The sequence below is a fragment of the Mercenaria mercenaria genome, chromosome 1 (genome assembly GCF_021730395.1).
Source record: "Mercenaria mercenaria strain notata chromosome 1, MADL_Memer_1, whole genome shotgun sequence".
NCBI lineage: Eukaryota > Metazoa > Mollusca > Bivalvia > Venerida > Veneridae > Mercenaria > Mercenaria mercenaria.
The window spans coordinates 109,318,515-109,343,779 of NC_069361.1; the positions used below are offsets into that span (position 1 = coordinate 109,318,515).

At 36.1% G+C, this 25,265-nt stretch overlaps 1 protein-coding gene across 5 annotated transcripts; it reads right to left on the bottom strand.

The window, feature by feature from the left end:
- Nucleotides 1–2,641: 2,641 nt before the first annotated feature.
- LOC123526922 (monocarboxylate transporter 4-like) lies at nt 2,642–24,854 on the bottom strand. Of its 5 annotated transcripts, XM_045306188.2 has the most exons (7): nt 24,491–24,614; nt 16,877–17,201; nt 13,917–14,060; nt 7,498–8,403; nt 6,920–7,111; nt 3,404–3,529; nt 2,642–3,278 (listed from the first exon to the last, which is right to left on the bottom strand). In XM_045306188.2, exons 2-7 carry the CDS (start codon nt 17,115–17,117, stop codon nt 3,112–3,114), a joined length of 1,776 nt encoding a protein of 591 aa, XP_045162123.1. In that variant the 5' UTR covers nt 17,118–17,201; nt 24,491–24,614; the 3' UTR covers nt 2,642–3,111. The 5 variants fall into 5 exon arrangements, with proteins under 5 accessions (XP_045162123.1, XP_045162117.1, XP_045162130.1 ...); XM_045306182.2 differs by lacking the exon at nt 16,877–17,201 and having other exon boundaries at nt 24,491–24,854; XM_045306195.2 differs by lacking the exon at nt 24,491–24,614 and having other exon boundaries at nt 6,920–7,099; nt 16,877–17,773.
- Between the last annotated feature and the right edge of the window lie 411 nt (nt 24,855–25,265).

The following is a 25,265-nucleotide window of genomic DNA, read 5'->3' on the forward strand; positions in this document are numbered from 1 at the left end:
CTCGCTGGAGCAACGCCAAACCTCCCTCATATTTAACTAAGTACAATATTGATACTGTTGCATGTCATGCTTACAAACAACCTGAACTACTTGATCATGCCGTCTCTAACCAGAACCCTTTTCCCCCAAAAATATACGTAACCAAAACGAATAAAATTATAGGTGAATATGTGCGCTTCTAGTCTGTGCTGGGAAATATAAGCAGCTAGATGATTTACCTCTATAAGCTAAAGCTTTTATCTGGTTGAGAATACAAAGAAGACTGAGAAAGATTTTGAGACTGACCTCAGAAAATATTACCTTCGAAGAAGAGGGTGTATACTGTTTTGCCGATTGTCGTTTTGTCGGCCGTCAGACCATTTGGTTTCCGATCAATAACTGGAGAATGCTTCATGTCACAACGGGCAAACGTCTTAGTATGATTACCTGTGGTCAGTAGATGACCCTTATCGTTTTGGGGGTCAGTAGGTCAAAAGTTCAAGGTCACAGCAACCTTGAAAATGAAAACGGTTTTCGTTCAGTAAATAAAGAATGCCTTGGTCTATAGTCGTCAAATTTAAGAGGATGATTGCATGTAGTCATTAGACGACCTCTATTGTTTGGGGTCATAAAGTCAAAGGTCAAGATCACAGAAATCTCGAGACAGAAAATAGTTTCCGCGCAGTTACTAAAGAACGAGTTGTCAAGCTTCAGTAGGTCAACGGTCAAGGTCACGGTAACATTAAGACTGGAATACTTTCCACATAGTAACTTAAGAATTATTAGATCTAGTGCCTTCAAACTTCACAGGATGATTGTCTGTGGTCTGTAGGTCACCTCTATTACATGCAAAGTTTAAGTCACAGTGCCATAGAGACTGAAAATTGTTTCTGCTGAATATTAAAGTAAAAATACTCATAGGATGGTTGCCTGTGACTAGATGAACTTGATGTTTCTTGGTCAGTAGGTCAAAGGACCAGGTCACAGTGACCTCGAGACTGAAAATGGTTTCTGGTTATTAGCTAGTTTAATTGTCTGCGTTAAGTAGATGACCTCTATTGTTTTGGGGATCAATAGGTCAAAGGCCGAGGTCATAGTGATATTTGGGCTAAAAATGGGAACGGCCAACATGGGGGGACATTCGTGTCTGACAACAGTGTCGCAAAATTGGTCCTTTCGCGCTTTAAGTGCATTTCGGTAAATTGTATCGGTATACAGTAGTCTATGTAAAAGTCAGAGGTATGTCCGTATGCAAGTGACGTCATACGGCCACATAAATACACACTGCGCATCCAGTTTGGACAGATCGTCTTGGGAGCTCAAAGAGTGCACATCGAAGAGAAACTGGAGAAATAATTTATAATAAATAAGCCATAATTACAACTGGGACTTTGGTAATAAATAATTTAGGTGAAGCACCCTCATATTTGCAGCTTCGGCTCATCCTTGCTGGGTCCTCTTGATAGCTATATTGTTTTAGTGGTCCGGGTCGCAGTATAAGCTGATGGTTTAAGGTTATAGTGCTGAACCTTGGTAGGTCTGAGACAAGGTTTAAAACATAGTTTGAGACAAGGTTTGAAACATAGGTTTAAGCGGAAATTGTTAGTTGTTTGAGACGTTTGGTTTGAAATAGTGTTAAGGTTTGGACCTAGGTAGGTTGTGGAAAGGTCAGTCCCTCATACTTGCAGCGTATGCTCATACTTGTGGGGTTTCCAATCCATATACTCATTCTAGGTCGAGTGGTTCATGACAGAGTGTTGAAACGTACGGTTTGAAACAGCTGGTTAAAGGTCATAAATTTAAGTTGTTGGAAACCAGCTTGTGTACAATAAGGACCGCATAGTAAATTGATTATCTGCTTGATTTTTAGTTAATTTATGTTTCAAACAATCATTTACAAATCATTGGTTATACCAATCAAAAGCAGATAGCTTAAGGAAAATTCTATATATAAACAGTTTAATAGTTAGTTACGCTCGGTACACGTGACAACAGCGTTTATCTAATATTGACCTGCATGTGCGAAAGGACCACCATGACCCAGTCCAATGATAATGGCACTCTTTCTATTTGACAGAAAACCACGAAGTTAGAAAAAACGTTGAGTACAACACATCTCTCTAAACAACAGGAGCTGAAAATCTGTAGCAAATTAGTTTTACTAATTATAGGCATTAAAAAGCGGCTGTGACTAAATACAGAGTTGGTGCACTGTGATATATTACAGACTCCGGTATATACCGGATTAACTAAATTTGAAAGAAAATATTTTAAATGTATATATTTTGTAACCATAGTGATACTAACCCTAACCTTTAGTCAGTTTATTATGCATTTTATACACTAAATGCGTGCGGACATGCAAAAAAATGAGTAATTTTGCCGTGCGCCCCAAAGGATAATAATTCCGCGCATGCCCAGAACGGCTGCACCAACTCTGCAATGAGAAACATTCTTAAAAAGCACGATTTCAACGTGCAGAGGTGTTGAGAAACAGTATACAGAGAGACAGAGAGACGACATGAGACAATTTACCCGCTGTGACGAAAATTCTGTCGATATTGATGAGAGACTAACACAGAATGTACTATTTCAGTGAATCATTTTTCATAAAGTCAATGTAACATGTTTCTTAATCACAATCAATCAATATTGGAATACATTGTAGTTTTTGTTCAGTTTATTTTTTACTTGCGTAGTCAATACCTAATTCGACATGTTATCAGCATTCACCGATAAACTGTACTGAGTAAAATGAGCATTTAAACATAAGATATTTTGTGTTAAATTATCATTTTCATGATTAATGAGTAGCAATATCTTACATACAATGTAAACAATAGTAAATGGCTCGACATGGATGTCCGTTTATAGCATCACTTTTCTTTAAATGATATGTTTTAAGCAGCATGATAATGATTACATTTCAAGAACTTGAATAATATTAAGCGTCTGTAATAACATCACAAGACGTTAGAGATGACACAGTACTTTGTCTGCAAAACTAGGACAGACAAGAATTATATCTACATCATTATTCTCTTAACATTTGAGCACATTTTAGATTGAAACAAGCACCTGTTTCCAAACAAGGAAATAGTAATATCACGACAAATCCAGAAGACAAATTGCTTAATGCACATCAATTTCTAGTTCATTATTCATTTTGGTTCCTTTGCCAATCGTTGAACACATGTTTGAGATCGGAACCAGCGACTGTATCCCTGCAGCAAGGAAAAACAATATGGCGGCAAAGCCAAGAGACATTGCATAGTCCTTACTGTATTGGTACACTAAACCTGAAATGAGACATGTACAAGATATACAGAACCAGTAAACCAGTTACATTCTTAATTCGCTGAATTTCAGAAGAAAACCACTGTGTTACTTTTCTGTCTTCAGTTAACGTTAATAACCTACTGACCTGCAAGGGGTGGGCCAAATAAAGCAGCTGGACCTTTGGCCATTTGCAGAAAGCCAAGCGATGATGAGAGCTTGTCAATACCAAGGTACTCAACCATTATGAGAATTTGCAGAGGTGGAAAATATCCTGAAAGTAATCTTAAATCATAAGTATTCTAAGATAAAGGGAAATAAAATGTAACATTTCAAGCTATTATGAATATTGTTTTATGACTCGTTAAGTCCGCTTTATCTCATTGGTCGCTAAATGCTCACATGGAGGTCCATAGAAAGTGACAATCACCGCAATTGATATTTTATTATCAAGTGCACTGGCTATACTGAATATAGCTTTGTTTGAAATGGACATTACATTATTGCATGTATAGGGATAAAAGATATCTCTTAGCGGTGTGATATATTTTTTGACAATATGTTTTACATTTCATTTACTTTATGGGCGTTTTAGTAAGTAATATAACCATATTGCTCTAGGTTTTCAGAGTAGCAATTATAATTGTTCCTTCTCAAGAGAAGGAACACTTATGGTGAACATGTCACACTTGACTGAGCATGTAATGGATACAAGGGTATCGTCAAAGGAATCCGATTTCCCGTAGGGCGCCGCCATCTTAGACTCATGCATATTCATTACAGATAGCCTCTAGCCCAATATGTGTTTACGCATAATCAATCTTTATTCCAGTCTTTAAATAGTGAATACAACTACGTCAAATAACAGAACAAGAAGACACAATAATAAAGTTTAAATCATGTAACTCCTCGATTAAATATATCATAGTAAAGAATCGAGATTAATGAAATGAATATGCATCATCTAAAAATAGACTCCCGCCAAAACAATTACGTAATAAAATTGTCCCTGGTCACGTGATTCCTTTAGCTTCTAACGTTTCAAATTTGCAAGCCATTTCTTTTGTGTACTTTTTTACTTCCTGGTTTGTTTTTCGAATCGTAAACGCATGTACGAAATTTTTTTGTGTTTTAAAAGTGTGCGGGTACTTGCTGGTGTAGTCGCGTGATGAAAATATCCGGAAGTGAAATACAGACTGCAAGACAAATGCTTCCAATAGCATACTATGTACTGCACTTGCTTATATTAAAAAAAAAACAGCTTTGGGTTATGATAAAACTGTTAATACTTAGATTAGTTTATTAAATAGATCTAGATTAAGTTTGCACAAAACATATTTTTCTCATTGCATTATTAAACATTTGTAACATTATGCTAAAACAATATCCCTTAAAAAGAATATTTAATATGTGCTAGAAGGAACCTTTTGGTAAGCTAAATCTTGTACTACTATTGTATATGGCGCGGGGCTAGATCACGAGTATAATATAATAAGTATAATAAACTGGGATATCCGCCACATCATTTCGCAATAACTGTTTGATACACTCAGAACCTTTAGGAAGCAAGTGCGATAATAATCTGTAAAATGCCTTTTTTGAGCATGGCTTTCCCTGTTGAATATTCATCCATGCGTTTTTCTACTTCCCCCGTCACCCCGCCCCTTTATCTACCCCTTACCCATTTTTGTATACTGCATATGATTAAACTGTACTTGGATTTTTGAAGCAGCCCGTCTGCTATATTTCCACTTTGGTTTGTTTTTGTTGCGGGCCTACTTCGCAATGCACGACTCCCTGGCTGTGTTTGGGGTGCTCTGTGCTTCTGGGAAATCTACCCTGACGTTTTATTTTTTATACTTTTAATCTTTACCATAACATTTAGTATGCCACATTCCAACACTTTTAAGATTTTCTTTTATATAAACAAAGGATTTTACCGTGTATTGTCTTGTCGATTAAAACACGTTTCACAAAATGACCTACTTTTAGCCATTCAACCTAAAAAGGATTCCAGATTAGTATCCCTTCCTGGTGTAATTCGAACGTGTTAGAATGGAAATAGATGATAGTTTTGCGTTCTTTGTTTGCAAATAAAACACGTTTGTTCGTTCAGATGCGTCGTAATTAATCACTCAGGTCTTCGGCCTTCGAGATTAGATTACGACGCATCTGAACTCAAAACCGTGTTGTTGTTTTTTTTGCCAATAAAGCAGCAAAACTAAAATCTATTTCCCAAGTATATAATGATACACATTTATGAAGTTCTTTCAAACAGTTACTTATGATGATGAGGTGACTGTCTAAGATTATGGGCTTTACCAATGCGATATTCAAGGAGGCCGATAGACCGAAGTGGATATCGCATTGGTCAGACCCATAGACTTTGATATTCACCAATATTATCATACAGCAAGTGTTTCATTTTATGACTGCGCTTAAAAAAGAGCAATGTGGTTGATAACTCAGTTACATTGTTCTTTAAACAAAATACTTACATACAGTCAATACCGAATTCTATAGAAATGTAACGAGGCTGCTGATTTTATTACGCGTTTAGAGAAACCACATATGACTGGCTTGTGTTTGACATATCTATGTGAGTTTGTTTCGAAGAATAGTTGCTCGTTCAAGTTTGTTTACAAGAGTATCACTTTTGGCGGTGAATATAACTCTAAATGGACCTGCATATGACCAGTTATCGACATATGAGATAAGCGGAATTTACGAGTGATGAAATAATTTCTTATATATACTCAACGCTATCAAAATTTAAGATAAAATAGACAATTGATGGCGTGTCAATGAAAACGATTCTGAAATTAGTTTACAATGATATTTCATTAAATTGATCGGAACTGAAATGATAATTGGTAAAAGGTTACACCTAGCTGCAGGCATTGATCTAATAACCATGATGAGTTCGACATTTTACACCATTTATTGACCTGTTTCTTTTATTGGGTTCATAAGATGTGTTTGATCTGGTTAGAGATTTGATAGACCTTTGCAAAAAGTATAGGTTTTTATACTTTCTATATACTATCTACACATGGTAAAAAAACATTAAAACCTTTGAAGATTTTAGCGAGAAAAATCATAAAGCGGTATGTTATATGTCACCTTAAGTATCTCAAAGTCTTGTGTGCACAAATTCTCAAATGTAACTGATTAAAAACCCATATGATATATTACGCCAATGAAATAAAACAGTAAAGTTCTGTACGTACTTTTTACAGGAGGATTTTTTTAAAAATATATCAGATCATTTTCAAAAGAACTTTGAAAATCGACAAAAGAGTCCAATTTTCCCAGCTTATCAATTTAATATTCCTTAGAATTACTGGATAGGCTGTGCAATTCTAACAAAAGTTTTCTCTTTTGTCTAAAAATTACTAACACATTTCTTTCATAATTTGGTGTTTCGAATCTGTAGCCAATGTCTCTACATTCAATACTATTTCATCATGTTGTTTAAGGTAGTGTATCCGTAATGACAGTCGACACTTCCCGTGCTATTCCGTATTATTGCTATTTCGGTATCTTTCTCGACCAGAACAGAATTGCATTTCCAGAACAATCGGAGAATACCAAAATCATAGTTGAACGGAAAATACTACTTGTCATTATGTGCCCACTACCTTAAAACGACAGTGTTCATTACCAATAAAATACCCAACTCCAACAGCATATATGCATAGAGAAGCAAAAGTGTTGCATAAAGAAAATAAAGCGCATCCTATTCCACACATAAACATTCCCATATTGCACAGCCATAGTGCGTCGGTACGCTTCAAGTTAGCTAAGCACCCTGCCGACAGGCGACCAAATATATTCACACCACCTGAAATTGTAACTAAGATAAAACTGAACATTTAGATGCATTTTTTAAATAACAGTTTTTCCTGAATTTATATTCAATGATTTTCACAACGTAGGAATGAGTCCGATACCATGCCTTGATAAACAACGAATAAGTTACCGTTTCATTTATTTGTTAAGTTGGTGTTCCTTTTTGTCACGGAAATATTGAAGCTTTCCAGCTCTTGTTGGTGGGTGGGGCCCGCAGTTTGATAACTAATGCGTATTTAGTTGGTTTTTTTAATCTGTAAGAAAATATGTGTGCAGCCTTAGTTGTTTAAGTCAATAATTTGCGCTTTTCTTTTGAAAACATTGAAATAAAATAAGATTGTATACCAGCTTACTGGCATTATAGTTTGTTATTATTCATCTTGTACTTACCATATATAGCCATTATAATTGATATCTGTTCCCCATCTAGTCCAATGGTCTGACAATAATCTGGAAGAAACGTGTTGGGAATAAACTGACCCATCTGTATAAATATACCACCCAGTAACAACGGAATATAGTTTTTGTTCCTGAATATTGATGTGTCACATGACACGATTCTCCAAGCACGAAGACCTTCCTTGACATTTGTGTGTATTTCATGATTATTGTCCGTATCAGTCTGGTTCCCTTGGACGATTTGTTGACTTTGAGCAAGTAAAGCCACTGGCTCTATAAACTGAGAGTTCGATAAATTTGTATGCATAGTGTAACTATGATCTTTTGGTATATGCTGAAGAGATTTTGCAACAATATTAACATCAGTACAGTTATTTACACGTTTATTATTAATATTTAGGGTGTCTTCACTAGAACTTTTTTCTCTTAGTTTTAGTCTCATCAATGGGTCTTTTTGACTTTCTTTGAAAAACCTGAGCATTTCTTGTTCACTTCCTTTGTTTCCATTTTCTGTTATCTTGTATTTATCTTGGACTTCTTTATCAGGTTTAGCGGGTTTCTCGGTTACTGTTAGGGAGTCAGTTTTAAACATAGGATCCCTTTCATTCATATCACTTGTTTCTACATTCTTGTTATGATCGTCTGCTCTAGTCGTTTGTTTTCGAAGTGGTCTCATTAGTGTAGAGCAGACACAGAGCTGCATAAAGATTCCTGATGTAATAAGCATAGCACCCCTCCAGCCATATTCAGAGAGTATCAGCTGAAATATGGGCGCTAAAATGAACACACCAAACCCAGCTCCTGCACACACGATCCCACCAGCTATACCACGCTTTTTCTCGAAGTAATTGTTTGTGATCACGTGTCCGGGAAGGAAGTTCATACCAATTCCAGTTCCTATAATACCAGAATAATTCATAAAATAAACAAGAGTTTCATAAACAGACATAAAACAGACATGAACACTTATTTCATTATTTTGAACAGTCCGGCTTTACACATTTTCTTCTTGCGCACGTTCAAATTGCAGGAAAAGTTTCTTAAACTCAGCATTCGTATAACCAGCACTGGTCATGATTTCTGCAGATATCTTTACCGTACGTTTTATGGTATCTGCTGCAGTGGCGTTGCATTCGTAAGCAGAATTTTAATCAAGCGATATGGCAAGTGTATTGCTTTCTTTTGATAACACAGTCTCAATCATATTAAGCTGGTTACACTTCTCACATAAAATGTATGCATTGTATCTGACATCAGTTATGATATCTTGATATAATGCGTTCGCTTTTAGCTCATACTATTCGGTCCACAAGTATCCTGCGGCTGGACATATAGCCACCGTGTTGACTACCCGCCGTGATTTGACCGTTATTTCTTATATTTGAATTTTTTTACATTTTATTTATGTTTACCAAATAACCCGTTGTTTTCGATTTAAATGCTTCTTAAAAAATATTCAGAATTTAAAAACAAGAGGACCAAATGGGCCTAGTCGCTCAAATGAGAAACATCGAATAATCTTGCTGAAAGTGTGACGGAAGAAACTGTTCTCTTTTTTCTGTATATTTTAAAGAAGGAAATAGAGGAACCATTCCGGCTGCTGCATCCTTAACCTTTACCATATTGATCTTAAAAGCAATAGGGGTTATCTACTCCATTTGGCCAATCACCCCACCAAGTTTGAAGGGTGTAGGTTAAAGGCTTCTCAACAAATGCTACGGAAACTGTTTTCAATGTTTAGACCCGAGTGACCTTGGCATATGAACCTGAAAAGCATTAGGGCTCATCTACTTCATTTGACCAATCATCCAACTATGTTTGAAGTTTGTAAGCGAAAGGGTTCTTATAGTGCAGAAACCATTGTTTTTGACCGCAGATGAATACTAATCGAACCTGACCTAGCTAGATTTCATCAAAACAATAATTCTGATAATTTTCATGAATATCCAGTGAAAAATGCAGCCCCTATGGCATGCAAAAGGTTTTTCTTTGATTTGACCTAATGACCTAGTTTTTGACCCCAGATGACCCATAATCGAACTTCGCCTAGTGGCAATTATTCTGATTAAATTTCATGAATATCCAATGAAAAATGCAGCCCCTATTGTACACACCAAGTTTTTCTTTGATCTGACCGAGTGACCTAGTTTTTGATCCCAGATAACCTTTATTCAAATCTGACCTAGATTTGATCAATTCAAACAATCTGATCAAATTCTACGAATATCCAGTGAAAAATGTAGCCCCTATTGCATATACAAGGGTTCTCTTTGATTTGACCAGGTGACCTAGTTTTTGACCCCAGACGACCAATATTCGAATCTGACATAGGTTTTATAAAGGCAATTATACTGATCAAATTTCACGAATATCCAGTAAAAATGCAGCCTCTATTGTACACATTATAGGAGATTTTCTTTGATTTGACCTGATGGCCTAGTTGTTCACCATTTGAACTTGACCTGTATTTCATCAAGATCATTCTGATAAAATTCCACGAATATTCAGTGAAAAATGCAGCACCTATTATTGCATACACAAGGGTTTTCTTTGATTTGACCGGGTGACCTAGTTTTTGCCCCCAGATGACCCATATTTAAACTTGACCTAGATTTCATCAAGACAAATAATCTGATCAAATTTCATAAATATCTGGTGTAAAATGCAGCCCCTATTGCATACACAAATGTTTTCTTTGATTTGACCTAATGACCTAGTTTTTTTTATCCCAGATGACCAATATTAGAACTTGACTTAGATTGCATCAAGGCAATCATTTTAATAAAATTTCATGAAGATAACCTCTATTGCATACACAAGCTAAGGGTGAACAGACTACAGACGACGGACATCGAGCGATCACAATAACTCACCCGAGCATTAGCATTGCTCAGCTGAGCTAAAAAGACAAGGTAATTCTCACGCCATTTTTTCAACCGACGAAAGTGGATTGAAACCGGCTTGGCAACGAAAACGACAAAATCCGCGAGGACAGATAAAAAGAGCGAGATTCCCGGAGTTCGCAAGCGTTTTCACTGCCAAGCCGGGCTCAATCAACTTTCATTGGTTGAAAAAACGGCGTGAGAACTACCTTTTCTTTTTTGATATCATCGGCAAATTCTGAATATTTTAAAGAAGATTTACATCGAAAGCTGTTGAATATTTGGTAACTATGAAGAATTTCAAATATGTGAAATAACGGTCATATCTAGGCGGGTAGTCAACATGGCGGCTATATATCCAGCCACAGGGTAGGGGTGATTCGGTCTAAAGAATGATGTACGATTTATTTACTTATTAACTAGTATCTAAAGTTGTGACTGCGAGAATAATGCTGTCGACTTTTTAACGACTGTTATCATTTTATCACTCTAAAACTTGTAACCAATGTATTTAACAAATAATCAAGGCATTTGAGTGGTTTGCTGTCTAATTTACCATGGTTCAGAGTTTAGATGCGCAGAAATTGAACCACGAGGGCGTTATGCCGAGTGAATAAATATTCACAAGAAGGCCTTGATTGTTTTCATTTTTGTATGTTCATTGAAATATATTAGCAAGTTAAAGCATAGCAAAAGTTCCCCCTAGGGCACATCTATATAAATATATAATGATTATCTTGTAAAATTTTGGTTGCAATGTCTGTTTTAAATATTGGTCATCAGTGTGTGGAACCCCAGGATCGGACACAAGGACAGGACCATTCTACTATATTGACATTCCATACACCCACCCTCCCCCTCCCCGTTTAAGCGCCCCCGGGGGCGTTACATTTTCAGCAAGGGTGCGTTTCTTTCTGTATCAAAATACAAAAAAAAACTAAAATTTTCAAAAAGAAATACATGTATGTTATTTCCTACTGCCTAAAAATGGCAAGTCCGATATTTCCAAAATATTTACGCTAACATAAGTTGTTAAATCCAACAACAAAATAAATCTATTACCACTCAGTTGAGTAAATACGGCAATTAATAAACACTGGCTATACACATTGACCCGGTCAGTCCATGTCCACATGTAGTGTACCATTCGAGGCGTGAATTTGTTGCGCACAATAAGAGGGTCGCAATGGGGTTTGTTTTCACATATTGACCATGCATTCGAAGGTAACGACGTATGTTAATCTTTGTGACAAATAAGATGTTTGGCATGTTTCAACAAATCCACTTTTCCATCTACGGGTTTAGTAATATGAATTCCGCTGAGCCAAAAAGTCGCCTCAATTAGGAAAGAATAATTTTAATGTCAGAGGTTATTTCTAAGGTCACGGAGTTTGATTGGCCAGCTTGTAATGACAACAGCTTTCGAGGTCAGTTGCTCAGTCAAGTGTGACTTACCAATTCTAAGTGTTCCAGAAAAACTGGGTTTCGTTTATACAGGTAGTAATGAACTGGACGTCATAACTGACGTCATAATGCTCTCTTACTGGTCCGCGCGTCAACCGTTCTTTATTGCTCAGTCAAGTGTGACTTACCAATTCTAAGTGTTCCAGAAAAACTGGGTTTCGTTTATACAGGTAGTGATGAACTGGACGTCATAATTGACGTCATAATGCTCTCATACCGGTCCGCGCGTCAACCGTTCTTTATTGCAGAATATACAGAGATTGACTTCCTTCTTTGTTTAACGAACAATCAAATCGAGCCATGTTAGAATAATTGTTAAGTTAAAACCATACTAGTATTACAGTCGTTAAGTCATGTGTTAAAGTCACTATAGATATGAAAATATAACATTAAAACAAGAGGATCACTCAGGCCTGTACTACTCATCCTATTCCAAAATACAATCGTGTAGATTTTATCACTGTAACAGAACATGATTTAAATCAATTGTAAATGTCAATATTTGTCAATATTTGCAGATGGCATCGTTTTATTCATAGCTTACGAGCACAGCTTGTTTGTCATTGATCAATATTCTGTAATATAAATGTTGATAAAGACAAACGTCTGTATTTTAGAAAAAAAAGAGGACAAAATCATACTTTTTAAGTGAAGCTTTTAAATTTGGAAGCAAACCCTTGAACTTCCGACTGCTTTTTGGTTTAAGATGATACTTTTGGTTATTTTGTTCTGTCGCAGCGACACAAGACATACTTCGTTGTGGCACCCCGCCGAACGTAGCCCGTCCGGATGCCGCCCCGCCGAACGATGCCCCGCCATCTGTCTATCTGTTATCTTAAAGTTACATACCGTGTCACTGGTGGATTCCCAGATGGATTGAAGGCCGGGGTTAGGGGGTGAGGGGGTTGGGGAAGGGGGCTGGCTGGGGGTAAGACAAAGCAATATCCTCTGGTCACACTTCATTAGGGACTAACAAATATATCATAACTGTCAAAATCTTACTGCTTTTTATCCCCAGTTTAATTGATACTATCATGTCATTCCGGAGGATAAAAAATCGACATTTGCCGGGGCGACATTCGGCGGGGCGACATTCGTTGTGACGACGTTTTATCGGAGCGACGTTCGGTGGGGCGACATTTTTCGGGTTGATATTTAGTGGAGAGACGTTTGTTGATGCGACATTTGGCGGGTGCGGCGTTCGGCGGGGCGCCATAACGACGTTCGGTTGGGCGACATTTGGCAAGGGGACGTTCGGCGGGATGCCTTACGACGTTTGTCGTTGTGTCTCTGCGACAGAACAGGCAAAGATATCAAGGTCAGGTCTTGTTGTAAACAATGTGTTTACATAATACTGTGCGTAATTTGAGCATGTTTCGATTATTAAAGACCCGCAAGCTAGTGACCGACTTTTTCTCCCAACGTAAATTTCAAGGAAATACAGTTACACTAATGACAGATGAACAATTTAGGCCCTTCCTAGATTAGTATGTTTTCACAACTTAAAACATAACTGCTTCTACTTGCTTATTGAGTCAAATGTTTTATAAACATAAAATAATTATCTTCGACTATAGAAACACTTAAGTACTGTGCATTTTAATAGAATGTTTAGAAATTAAACACATCCCAGTTTGTTCATCCAAACCACAGACATTCACAATAATACAGATAATTATGCGGCGGGATTTTAAGGCGGAAGAAAAATATATCAGTATATTCATATTGTATAGTTCGTACTTTATGGAAACGCAGATATCTGACGTCAGCTGGATTCACATTACCTATATTCAATATTGCATTTATTTTTTGAGCAATGAATGTGAAGGACTTTACCAAACAGTATTTCGTAACACAGAGCCTCGCATTTTATTATTTTATTCAACTCGTTTAGTGAATCGAAAATGAAAAGACACTTATGTAATATCCTCTATATAATTACAGACATGCACATCGTTATTAAATAGTGCTATCTAAACACAAGCAAGATACTGAAAACGGTATTTGGTGCCATTTAAAGGTCTCACTACCCAATATATTTAACTTACAAAAGTGCATACTTACCTACGATGACACCAAAGGTGATCATAAAAACAGCAATGTTGTCAGACAAGGAGGCTAAGATCAGTCCCGCACCACCAATACATCCACCTACAAAACACACCGGTCGGCTGCCATACCTCAGGTTTAGGCTACCGACTACAGGACCTACATAAAACATACAAAACAATATGAGATATGCTATGCTATGCTATGCTATGCTATGCTATGATATGAAGATACATTAGTCCCCAAATTTATATTTGAAAGTATGAACAATTACTTCATGGGTAACTATGCAAACACAAAATTAATAAACAGGAAACAGTGCACACCCAATACTTAACATAATATAAATGTATACTACCCTAAAAATCATCCCTACACACATAGTTTGTTAGCTAAATTCGTTTATTTTCTGCATTGAAAGTTGTTATGTAAAAATAAACTTATTTTGTTTGACATCTGTATCAAAATCTAAAATTTACAAGAGATCACAGAGTGATCTTGGCGCCCACCAATGTGCCATTTTTGAGTGTTCCAAATTTCAAGACTTATTGACTTGCTCAAGGTCAAATTTCATTTCCGTACACAACACTGTGCATGTGGTCCAAATTCGAAAGCTGTAGCTTGAGAAATGTGAAAGTAGGTCACTAGATCAATTTCAAGGACAAAGTTCTTTGTACACAAAACTATGCATGTGCATCAAGTTTGAAGGAATTTGAAAGTAGGTCACTAGGTCAATCTTAAGGTCAAAGTTTATTTCGGTACACAAAACTATGTAAGTGGTCCAAATTTGAAGGCTGTAGCTTGAGAAATGTGAAAGTAGGTCACTAGGTCAAAATCAAGGTCAAATTACACTTCAGAACACAAATCTATGCATGTGGTCCAAATGTAAAGCCTGTACCTTCAAAAATGTGAAAGTAGGTCACTAGGTCAATGTCAAGGTCAAAGTTTGTTTCGGTACACAATCCTATGTATGTGGTCTAAATTTGAAGCCTGTAGCTACAGAAATGTGAAAATAGGTCACTAGGTCAATCTTAAGGTCAAAGTTCATTCCGGTATATAAAACTATGCAAGTGGTACAAATTTGAAGGCTGTAGTTCGAGAAATGTGAAAGTAGGTCACTAGGTTAAAATCAAGGTCAACTTTTATTTTGGAACACAGAACTATGCATGTGGTCCATATTTGAAGCCTGTACCTTCAAAAATGTGAAAGTAGGTCACTAGGTCAATGTAAAGGTCAAACTTTGTTTCGGTACACAAAACTATGCATGTGGTCCAAATTTGAAGGCTGTAGCTTGAGAAATGTGAAAGTAGGTCACTAGGTCAAAATCAAGGTCAAATTTCATTTCGGAACACGAAACTATGCATGTGGTCCAAAGTTGAAACCTGTACCTTCAAAAATGTGAAAGTAGGTCACTAGGTCAATGTCAAGGTCAAAGTTTTTTTCAGCGCACAGAACTATGCATGTGGTCCAAATTTGAAGACTGTAGCTACAGAAATGTAAAAGTAGGTCACTAGGTCAAAATCAAGGTCAACTCATGTCAAGGTTCATCTTGCAACTCAAAACCATACATGTGGTCCAAATTTGAATGTTGTAGGTTATTGACAAGAAGATTTTAAAAGCTTTTCCTTATATAAGTCTATATGAACCATGTGACCCCCAGGGCGGGGCCATATTTGACCCTAGGGGGATAATTTGAACAAACTTGGTGGAGAACCACTAGATGATGCTACATTACAAATGCCAAAGCCCTAGGCTTTGTGGTTTGGACAAGAAGATTTTCAAAGTTTTTCCCTATATAAGTCTATGTAAACCATGTGACCCCCGGGGCGGGGTCATATTTGACCCTAGGGGGATAATTTGAACAATCTTAGTAGAAGACCACTAGATGATGTCACATACAAAATACCAAAGCCCTTGGCCCTGTGGTTTTGAACAAGAGGTTTTTCAAAGTTTTCCCTATATAAGTCTATATAAACCATGTGAAACTTGGGACCCCCGGGGTGGGGCCATATTTGACCCTAGGGAGATAATTTGTACAATCTTGGTAGAGGACCACTAGATGATGCTACATACCAAATATCAAAGCCCTAGGCCATGTGGTTTTGTACAAGAAGATTTTCAAAGTTTTCCCTATATAAGTCTATGTAAATTATAGAAATAAACAAAGGGCCATAACTCACTAAAAAATTGTTGAACCAGTCTGATTTTTAAGGCCCTTCCTGAATAAATGTGTTTTGACAACTTCATATGCAAACTTATTTAGTCAGTCTCTTCCCAGCATAGTTTAAAAATATAGACGAATAACTATCTTACACTGTAGAAACAAAATGTGATTAAAATTTAACTAAATACACTGATTTCTGTACATATTGCTACAGTAATTCAATAAATATTAAGATATTACACACATTGTCTTGGCCTAATATATGTCACTGTCAGTTTGTAACTAAGTACTTGTATATCTCATTTTTTTCCATGCAAATCATGTATAATTACCATCATGGAAATACAAAAGAATACAGTTATTTTGTGGCGCGTCTTTAACTGTTCACTGTGTTACATATTCTCTATTGGTTCAACAGGTATTAGTTGCTTGCTTGTTTTGGGTTTAACGCCGTTTTTCAACAGTATTTCAGTCATGTAACGGCGGGCAGTTAACCTAACCAGTGTTCCTGGATTCTGTACCAGTACAAACCTGTTCTCCGCAAGTAACTGCCAACTTCCCCACATGAATCAGAGGTGGAGGACTAATGATATTTCAGACACAATGTCGTTTATCAAATAGTCACGGAGAACATACGCCCTGCCCGAGGATCGAACTCACAACCCCGAGATCCGGCAACAGGTATTAGTTACAGTTTTTGATGACAATCATGGTAAAAGCAAGCTATTATATTAACTTTAAGCGGCGTCTTAATTGACACTTCACACATCAACTGTAAAGATTACGTGTATACGAATATTAGTTCACTTACTTGATATCATATATACTGCCGGTAGTAGAGACCCAGCCATAGATGTAACGACTGGTCCCGCATCAAAAGCTTTAAGTATCTCCGGGTAGAATATACCATAAGATCCTATACAACCATCCATGAGGCAATTTCCAGTAAACACTGCGAATACAATAACCCAACCCCACCCACCATCCGGCGGTGCCGTTCTAGCTTCTTTTGCCCATTTTGTTTCATTATCCAAGTTTCCTTTTCCATCCATGTGTAATAAAAGATAACCAAGTAGATATGTGTTATGATCTGCACAGTTGATTACCGATAGTATGTCTATATTATCTACAGTATACTGCAGCGAAATATAAAGAACTCGATCTTACTATCCTTGTTCGTTACTTTAAAGTATCAAATAACTGCGTAAGTGAGCATTTTACGTTTTTATAAATCCTTTCATAAAACTTCTCAAAGCCTTTATTATTATAGGACGTCTCGCAGTAAACAAAATATTATATACCTTTATACACAGGAAGTAGAGTATACTGGTATTGTTCTTAACCATGTTTTCCAATAGTACAACAAGTCGAAAGATTTCCTGCGGCCAGAAGTTATACCAGGCTAAAAAGTAACTTGTGAGTGAATATCGTACTTGTTTTTTTATCATACCATTACGCTTTACATAGGAAAAATAACTCCATTCTACATGTTGTACAAGTAGACCTATGAAATATATATTTCTTAATTCTGAAAGTTATTGTTCTGAGCAAAAATAACTATATTTCCCTTTCATGTATGGCATAACTTTTAGCTCAACAGGCCACATTCCTTGACTATTGAAATACTTTACTAGAACTATTACAAATGTGATTCATGCCTTCACTTGGACTTAATTGACATATAGAGCAAAAAAAAACAACAACAACAAAAAAAAACAAAAAAAAACAAACAAACTCAAGACCATAATCCATGAAATTAAACAAAGAGGAATCTTAAAAATCCCTTATGCACAACTAGGTATCAATATTGATCACCAATGAGAAAGTTTTAATAAGTTATATGAAATAATAAATAAGGAATTCAGGTCACAAGACATTCTCTATGTATATCATACAGAGTGTCAGCTTTATTGCAATAACGGCGTTCCATAAATGCGATAAGCCAATCGCAAATCGGTAAAATATCACGTGAAATCGCCCAGTCTCCATGTGCTTTACTACTTGTTGCATTCCAATATACCTGCGGCCTCCAGGCCGCAGGTAATAAGGTTAATGATTATTTACCTGCCTAGAAATTGTAGTACTGACAGATTCTACATTTATCTTTGCGGAAACGAAGTGATTATCATGTTATTTAGCATTATTGCAAAAAAGCAATGAAAAGTTTGTTGTTTAGCATTATTGCGAGTAATATTAGACCTTTCTAACGTAATCGTAACTACGAAACGGAATACTGAATTCGTAAAACTTTAGGCTAATTTGTGGTCTAAGGGAGACAATTTCATCCAATAGTAATGCAATAGTATCTCCCTTAGACCATTATTTGAAAATAATATTTACGAATTCAGTATTCCGTTTCCGATTTACGTTTACGTTCGAAAGGTCTACTATACGAGTGTGTTGTTAGTCATTATTGCGAGTACTATACGAGGGCTTGTTTTGCCTTACTGCAAAAGCTAATCAGAGTGTTTTGACTAGCTAGTTACTTCAAAGACAATGTGAGTGTGCTCATACATAATGATGTGAGCATTATTGCAAGGAAACATGATTGTTTCAGATGGTCTTACTGTGATTAAATATTATTATGTATTAAAGAGTAAATTATGCATAGTATTCTAGACATTGACCAGTCTTAATGCATACAGTTGTGTTAGAAATACGGTCGTTATGTATATATTATTCATGAATGCGATTTAAAGCAAAACACACGTATACCTTTTGCAAAACCTCTTCTCTATACAATTTTGTTTTAAAGCAGACTGTGACACTGACTGTTTAGATTGGAAATAATTTTCTCAGAACGCTTCAAGTTTACAAAGCTATAAGGCAGCTCTGAAGGGTAATGCTACAGTCATATGATATTTTTACAATCTCTGTGGAAAAAAATACCTACATTATGTTTACATAGATATATAAATTCTCGGTTAATTTTTTTATTTATTTTTTATTATCTAGATACACGGATAAAAAAAATGCTACATTGTTGCCAAATATTTGATATTTCAACAGTCATATGTATTCATAAGTAGTCGATACTTCATGTGTAGCTACTGAACAAATATGACCTTTGATTATGGAACGCCTAATATTGGTTCAAACTGCCTTTGCGTGGTAAGTAATAACTCGTCATGAGCCATTTCCAATATATTATGTACAAATCATAATTTTTTATGTAGATAAAGCAGTTTGTTATGTATATTTGCTAGTTTGTCCTGTACATATTTTAGTTTGTGTTGTGCACTCACTAGTTTGTGCTGTACAACAAATAGTTCGTCATGTGCATTTTCCAATATATTCGGTACAAATCATAATTTGTTATGTAGATAAAGCAGTTACTAGTTTGTCCTGTACATATTTTAGTTTGTGCTGTGCATTCTCTAGTTTGTGTTATACAATTGATAGTTCGTCATGTGCCTTTTCCAATATATTCGGTACAAATCATAATGTGCTATGTAGATAAAGCAGTTTGTTATGTACATTTGCTAGTTTGTCCTGTACATATTTTAGTTTGTGTTGTGCATTCACTAGTTTGTGCTGTACAACAAGTAGTTCGTCATGTGCATTTTCCAATATATTCGGTACAAATCATAATTTGTTATATAAATAAAGCAGTTACTAGTTTGTCCTGTACATATTTTAGTTTGTGCTGTGCATTCACTAGTTTGTGCTGTACAATTGATAGTTCGTCATGTGCATTTTCCAATATATTCAGTACAGATCATAATGTGCTATGTAGATAAAGCAGTTTGTTATGTACATTTGCTAGTTTGTCCGGTACATATTTTAGTTTGTGTTGTGCATTCACCAGTTTGTCCTGTACATATTTTAGTTTGTGCTGTGCATTCACTAGTTTGTGCTGTACAATTGATAGTTCGTCATGTGCATTTTCCAATATATTCAGTACAGATCATAATGTGCTATGTAGATAAAGCAGTTTGTTATGTACATTTGCTAGTTTGTCCGGTACATTTCTTACATTTTTATGTACATCACGTATAATTACCGTCATGGAAAAACAAAAGAAAAGTTATTCTGAGGCGCGTTAATAAACGCTCCCTTAAAATATTTAGTGTATGTCGAAATTCATGTATTTGGTTTAACACCGTTTATTAACAGTATTTTAGTTATGTAATGGCGGACAGTTAACCTAAACGGTGTTCTTGGATTCTGTGCAACAAACTGCCAACATCCTGACATGTATGAATAAGAGGTGGAATACGAATGATTTTAGACACAATGTCTTTTATCAAATCGTCTGAGAGCATACGCTTCGCCCGAGGATAGTACTCACGATCCCGCGATCCATAGATCTGTGCTCTCTTAACTGACCTAAGCGGGCGGTTGAGAAATTCAAATATCGGTCAAAGCATGCTCTGTACTCACAACGGCGTCTATACGTCATTCAATTAGTTGAATCTTACTAGTACATTGATGTGGGCTTGGATGTGGCTTCTTAAACTTTAACCCAGTATTCGTACATTTATCACATTAATCTTAAATAGTCCACCAGTTAAGTGGGTGCTGTTTTAGCGCTTTGTCCTCATTTTGTTCGTTAGTATCTCCATTTTTGTTGGGTCAATGACTGCCATGCATGGATTAATTTTCAAACAATGTCACAAACATCAATCATTGAAGCGAAGGACTATACCTCCAACCAAAAGGTCAAGGCAATTCTTGACTGCCAAAGTATTAGGTATGTTCGTTTAGTCAATATCATATATATGCATTGATAAATATTCAAACAACTTGGCACACTTGACACTAAACATAAAGTATAATAAGCACAAAGTTCAAATTCACATTTGGATATTGTCCACAGTAAAACAGTTTGATGCTTGATCTAGAAAGAATGAAAGATATTTGCGTTAAAAAATACAGAGCTTCACATCGTCACATCTATTACATATTTGAATTCATTTTTATATTTCTTCATTCCCTGGTAATCGGTATGGACCATTGAATGTTTAACATCAATAAAACATTTGCAATACAAACAATTGCATCAGGATACATTAGTAACTATTTTAAATGCAATAAACCAGCACATTAGGAAGTAAGGGTAACAAAGGTTATTGCCAATTAATTACTGTTCTGATATGACATTCTGATATGAAACAATTTGTCGTTAAATGTGTTTGAGAGTTATCCTGTCGTACATAGATATCATTCTCCTTTAAACAGTTTAATAAAAAATATTGTTTAATGCAAGAAGTTAAAGGGAGTACATAAATATTCCCTGGTTACTTTGGAGAATAAGAAAAAAGGCTAAATATCCAACAGGGAAAGCCATGTTCCAAAAACGCAGCCTCCCCAAACCTTAACCCAGCATGCGGACGCGTACACGACCAACACACACACTCCCACACAAAGTAAATACACCAGGACACCGCCTTGGAACGGTGATTGGCAAAACCACCCCCGGGGAGCTTAAACCGGTTTATGTTGCATCTAACCGTACTCTTACAAGACAGTGTAAATAAAAGTTATCCCGCCAGGTAAAAGCCAAACATACACAAAGACAACAGAAGGCATGTAATGTAAAACACAAAAATGCTCTTGTATATTTATATACAAAGCAATTCTTAAGAATACTCAATGCCTTTGCAGAAGGCAGAGCAACGAGGGAAACACCCATAAGAGCCAAACGAAACAGACCAGAAAACAGAAATAAAATAGCTCAGTCCCGGTGGGATTTTTGAACTACCTATCGTAGAGTCCTCCACCTATTCCGTCAGACATAATCAAAGAGGAAAGCTAAGCGTCCAACTGTAAATGGACTGAACTCCAAATATGCGGTGTGTCTCAAAACATTTGGGCCATAACCGCTTTTAATAAAAATCTAAATACAATTGGAAAATTGCCATGGCCTGAACTTTGTAAAGCACGTCCCCATAAAAAACGGGTTTTGATATATCTTCATGCAGAAGTATCTTTAAATTACTATTATATTTCAAAACAAAATCTGAATTACGATAGTAAAATACGTAATTTACAATAACGATAGCCATGGTGTAGAAGCTTATTTGTAATATATTGTTTACGTTTATTGAAATCCTCAGCATGACTACATGCTCTTGCAAACCGAATTAATTGAGAAATATATACCCCAAAATATGTTGCCTTAGGTACATCTCCATCCAAATGGGGAAAATTTACAATACTAAAATTAAAATCATCCCTCTTGTCATAATTTTTGGTATGTGTAAAATAGTCGTAAATGGAGAGATGTAAATCTAGAAATGAAGTAGTAGTAAACGAATTGTTAGTTTTATTTAACTGGAGCTCCCGGGGATAAATAGTATCAATCAATGGAGTAAAAAACGGATTATCCATATTAAAAATATCATCCAGATAACGTGATGTATTATTAAATGCAGTAATAATGTCTGCCTCTGTATCTGGAGAAAGGCCCCACATAACAATATAAAAAAAACGAAGCTGCGACAAGGGGTGCAAAATTTGTTCCCATACTGGTACTGATGATAAACCCGGACAGATGATAAAGTCGAACACCTTGGAAATATTCGATTGCAATCGGTTATTTATAAAATTGAACACACCATCTAATAGTTTCCACTTACAACACCAACTGGTGTAAACAAAAACAAAATTGGTACATATTCTGTATAAATAAATGACTTAAATAAATTTGTATGAAAAATATTTATCCTAAATTACTGGGGAAGAGGGTATTTTTTTGCGCATGCTCACTGTCAAAGCATGAAGGCCTGACATTTGTTAACTTTTCATTACTTGATCAGGAATGACTGTTGCAGCTTTTTGGGGAAAGTTTCAATATAATAATACCAAGAAAATTTTGTAAATGACAAAGGGTTCGAATTTATCATCAGTCAACGTTCATAAAATCCCCATTTTACATACCCCTTTCAGGCCCTCACTTCGTGTGAGTTTGCTTACTAAATATAAATTTGAATTATGTAAAGTTTTCAGCAAAGGTTAAGCTTTATTTTGATACCGACCATTGATTTCAATTTGCAGAAATAAAAAAGTTACAGGTAAAAAACCTCATTTTCTGTTCGGGTTTATCATCAGTACCAGTAGGGATGCCAATTACTTGTCTGAAAACTGCGTTATTTTCTTTCTATACAAAATACATAGCGAACAAAAACACATTTTTATCAATGTGTTGAGCATTTATTTAATGTAATTTGATGTTTCTTCTTAGGGTACAGAGCAGAGCTGACATGAGTTTGCAACATTTATGTATCACTTTCACTTCCAAGTATCACCTTTCACTTGAAATTGATTTAAACTGCTTACTAGTAAATTTCACACTGTGTATTATAATAAGAGTCACTGGACTAGAGTAACAGGTATAATGTATTTTTTTAAAATACGTAAACAACTGAAGGACTTACTATTAAAACACAAACACGTTTATTCTTTTTTACTAGTTATCTTTTCACAATGGCATTATTCTTCGCAAATACCTGTTACCCCAGCAATGAATTTATCCAAGAATGCTGCTTATTACTATGTCCATTCCCCTATTTATTACTCTTCAGAGGTATCACATTTATATTAATTATAGCTTTATTTCACTCTGTTTTGAATCCTCGTCCACATTTAAGGTATTTATTGATACATTGTGTGTGTGTGTGTGTGTGTGTGCGTGCGTGCGTGCGTGCGTGCGTGTGTGCGTGCGCGTGCGCGTGCGCGTGAGTGTGCGTGCGCGTGCGCGTGCGCGTGAGTGTGCGTGCGCGTGCGAGTGTGTGCGTGTGTGTTTTGTGTGGAAAAAAAATGTGTCTGTATGATAATACCGTTTCTAAATCAGATGAATGAAATAACTAAAATATTGAAATGTGCAATGATGTTTGATACAATTAAATTCACATATTAGATAGCTTGCCAGTCTATAGTCAAAACTATTGCCTAAGGTTCGAACTCTTCCAAATGGTTTTGCCGGCCAGAGGCATAAGCAAACGGCGATGTATATATTAATACATCAGTCATGTAATAAAAGCCTATTATCAATAATGCTCTATCATGCCAGCAAAAGTACAGGTTTGCCTGTACAACCTATGCAATAAAATCCAAGTTAAAGTTTTTACATCTGTGCAGATGTCATTCAAAAACTTATATTAGTATTTTAACGCTATAATATATATATATGGCCTACATTTTTATTTATAACAGGACATTTTGCCCTTGAAGCTTTTGACATACTACTTACTAACGAACCGTATAATTAGAAATAGCGACCAATGCTCGCGGTAAATGAAATGGAAATTAACCTAGTGTCACATCAATTGATTACTGGACTGGTTCAACAGAGAGAGTTATTAATGACTATCATCGTTAAAGCAAGCATACAACTTACTACATTAACATTAAGCGGCGTCCTAATTGACACTTCGCACATCAAATTTAAAGATTTCTTGTATACGATTATTAGTGCACTTACTTGATATCATATATACTGCTGGTAGAAGAGATCCAGCCATAGATGTAACGACTGGTCCTGCATCAAAAGCTCTAAGTAACTCCGGGTAGAATATACCATAAGATCCTATACAACCATCCATGAGGCAGTTCCCAGTAAACACTGCGAATACAATAACCCAACCCCACCCACCATCCGGCGGTGCCGTTCTAGCTTCATTTGCCCCTTTTGTTTCATTATCTAAGTTTCCTTTCTCATCCATGAGTAATAAAAAATAACCAAGTAGTTACGTGTTGTGATCTGCACAGGTGATTGCCGATAGTATGTCCATATTATCCGCTGTATACTCCAATAATTCGACCTTACCTTCCTTGTTCGCCACTTTTAAATATCAAATAACTATATAAACACGCATTTGAGTACGTTTACATAATCACTGTGGGGAACCCACGTGACGAGAAGGTAAGGTACGGAGCCCGATTTGTAAACAAACTGGCTCGCTTCAGGTAACATTTTTGGTAATTTAATACTCGATGAAATAAAGACGAACGCCTTCCTCTTTAAAAGACAACTTCTCGATGCTGGTAATAAGCTAGATTAATTTGATACTTTTTGCAAAAAGTGCAACGACGTATTTCGCTGGTCACAAAATGTTGTGCTATGGCACGGAGCATTTCACTTAAAAATGGTCTAAATGATTTGCAAATTATCTCCAAGCTGCAATTCTCTACTTTCTAAGCAGTCCCTCCCAATGTTAGACTGATGAGTGATTTTTGTCCGGATAAAATCAATGCTT

Coding starts and splice junctions, on each gene's coding strand:
- LOC123526922 (XM_045306182.2), bottom strand. CDS start 24,731: ATGGATGAGAAAGGAAACTTAGATAATGAAACAAAAGGGGCAAATGAA. Junction 8,404..13,916: donor CACCTTTGGTGTCATCGTAG/GTAAGTATGCAC, acceptor CTGGTATTATAG/GAACTGGAATTGGTATGAAC. Junction 3,279..3,403: donor ATTTGGCCCACCCCTTGCAG/GTCAGTAGGTTA, acceptor GTCTCATTTCAG/GTTTAGTGTACCAATACAGT.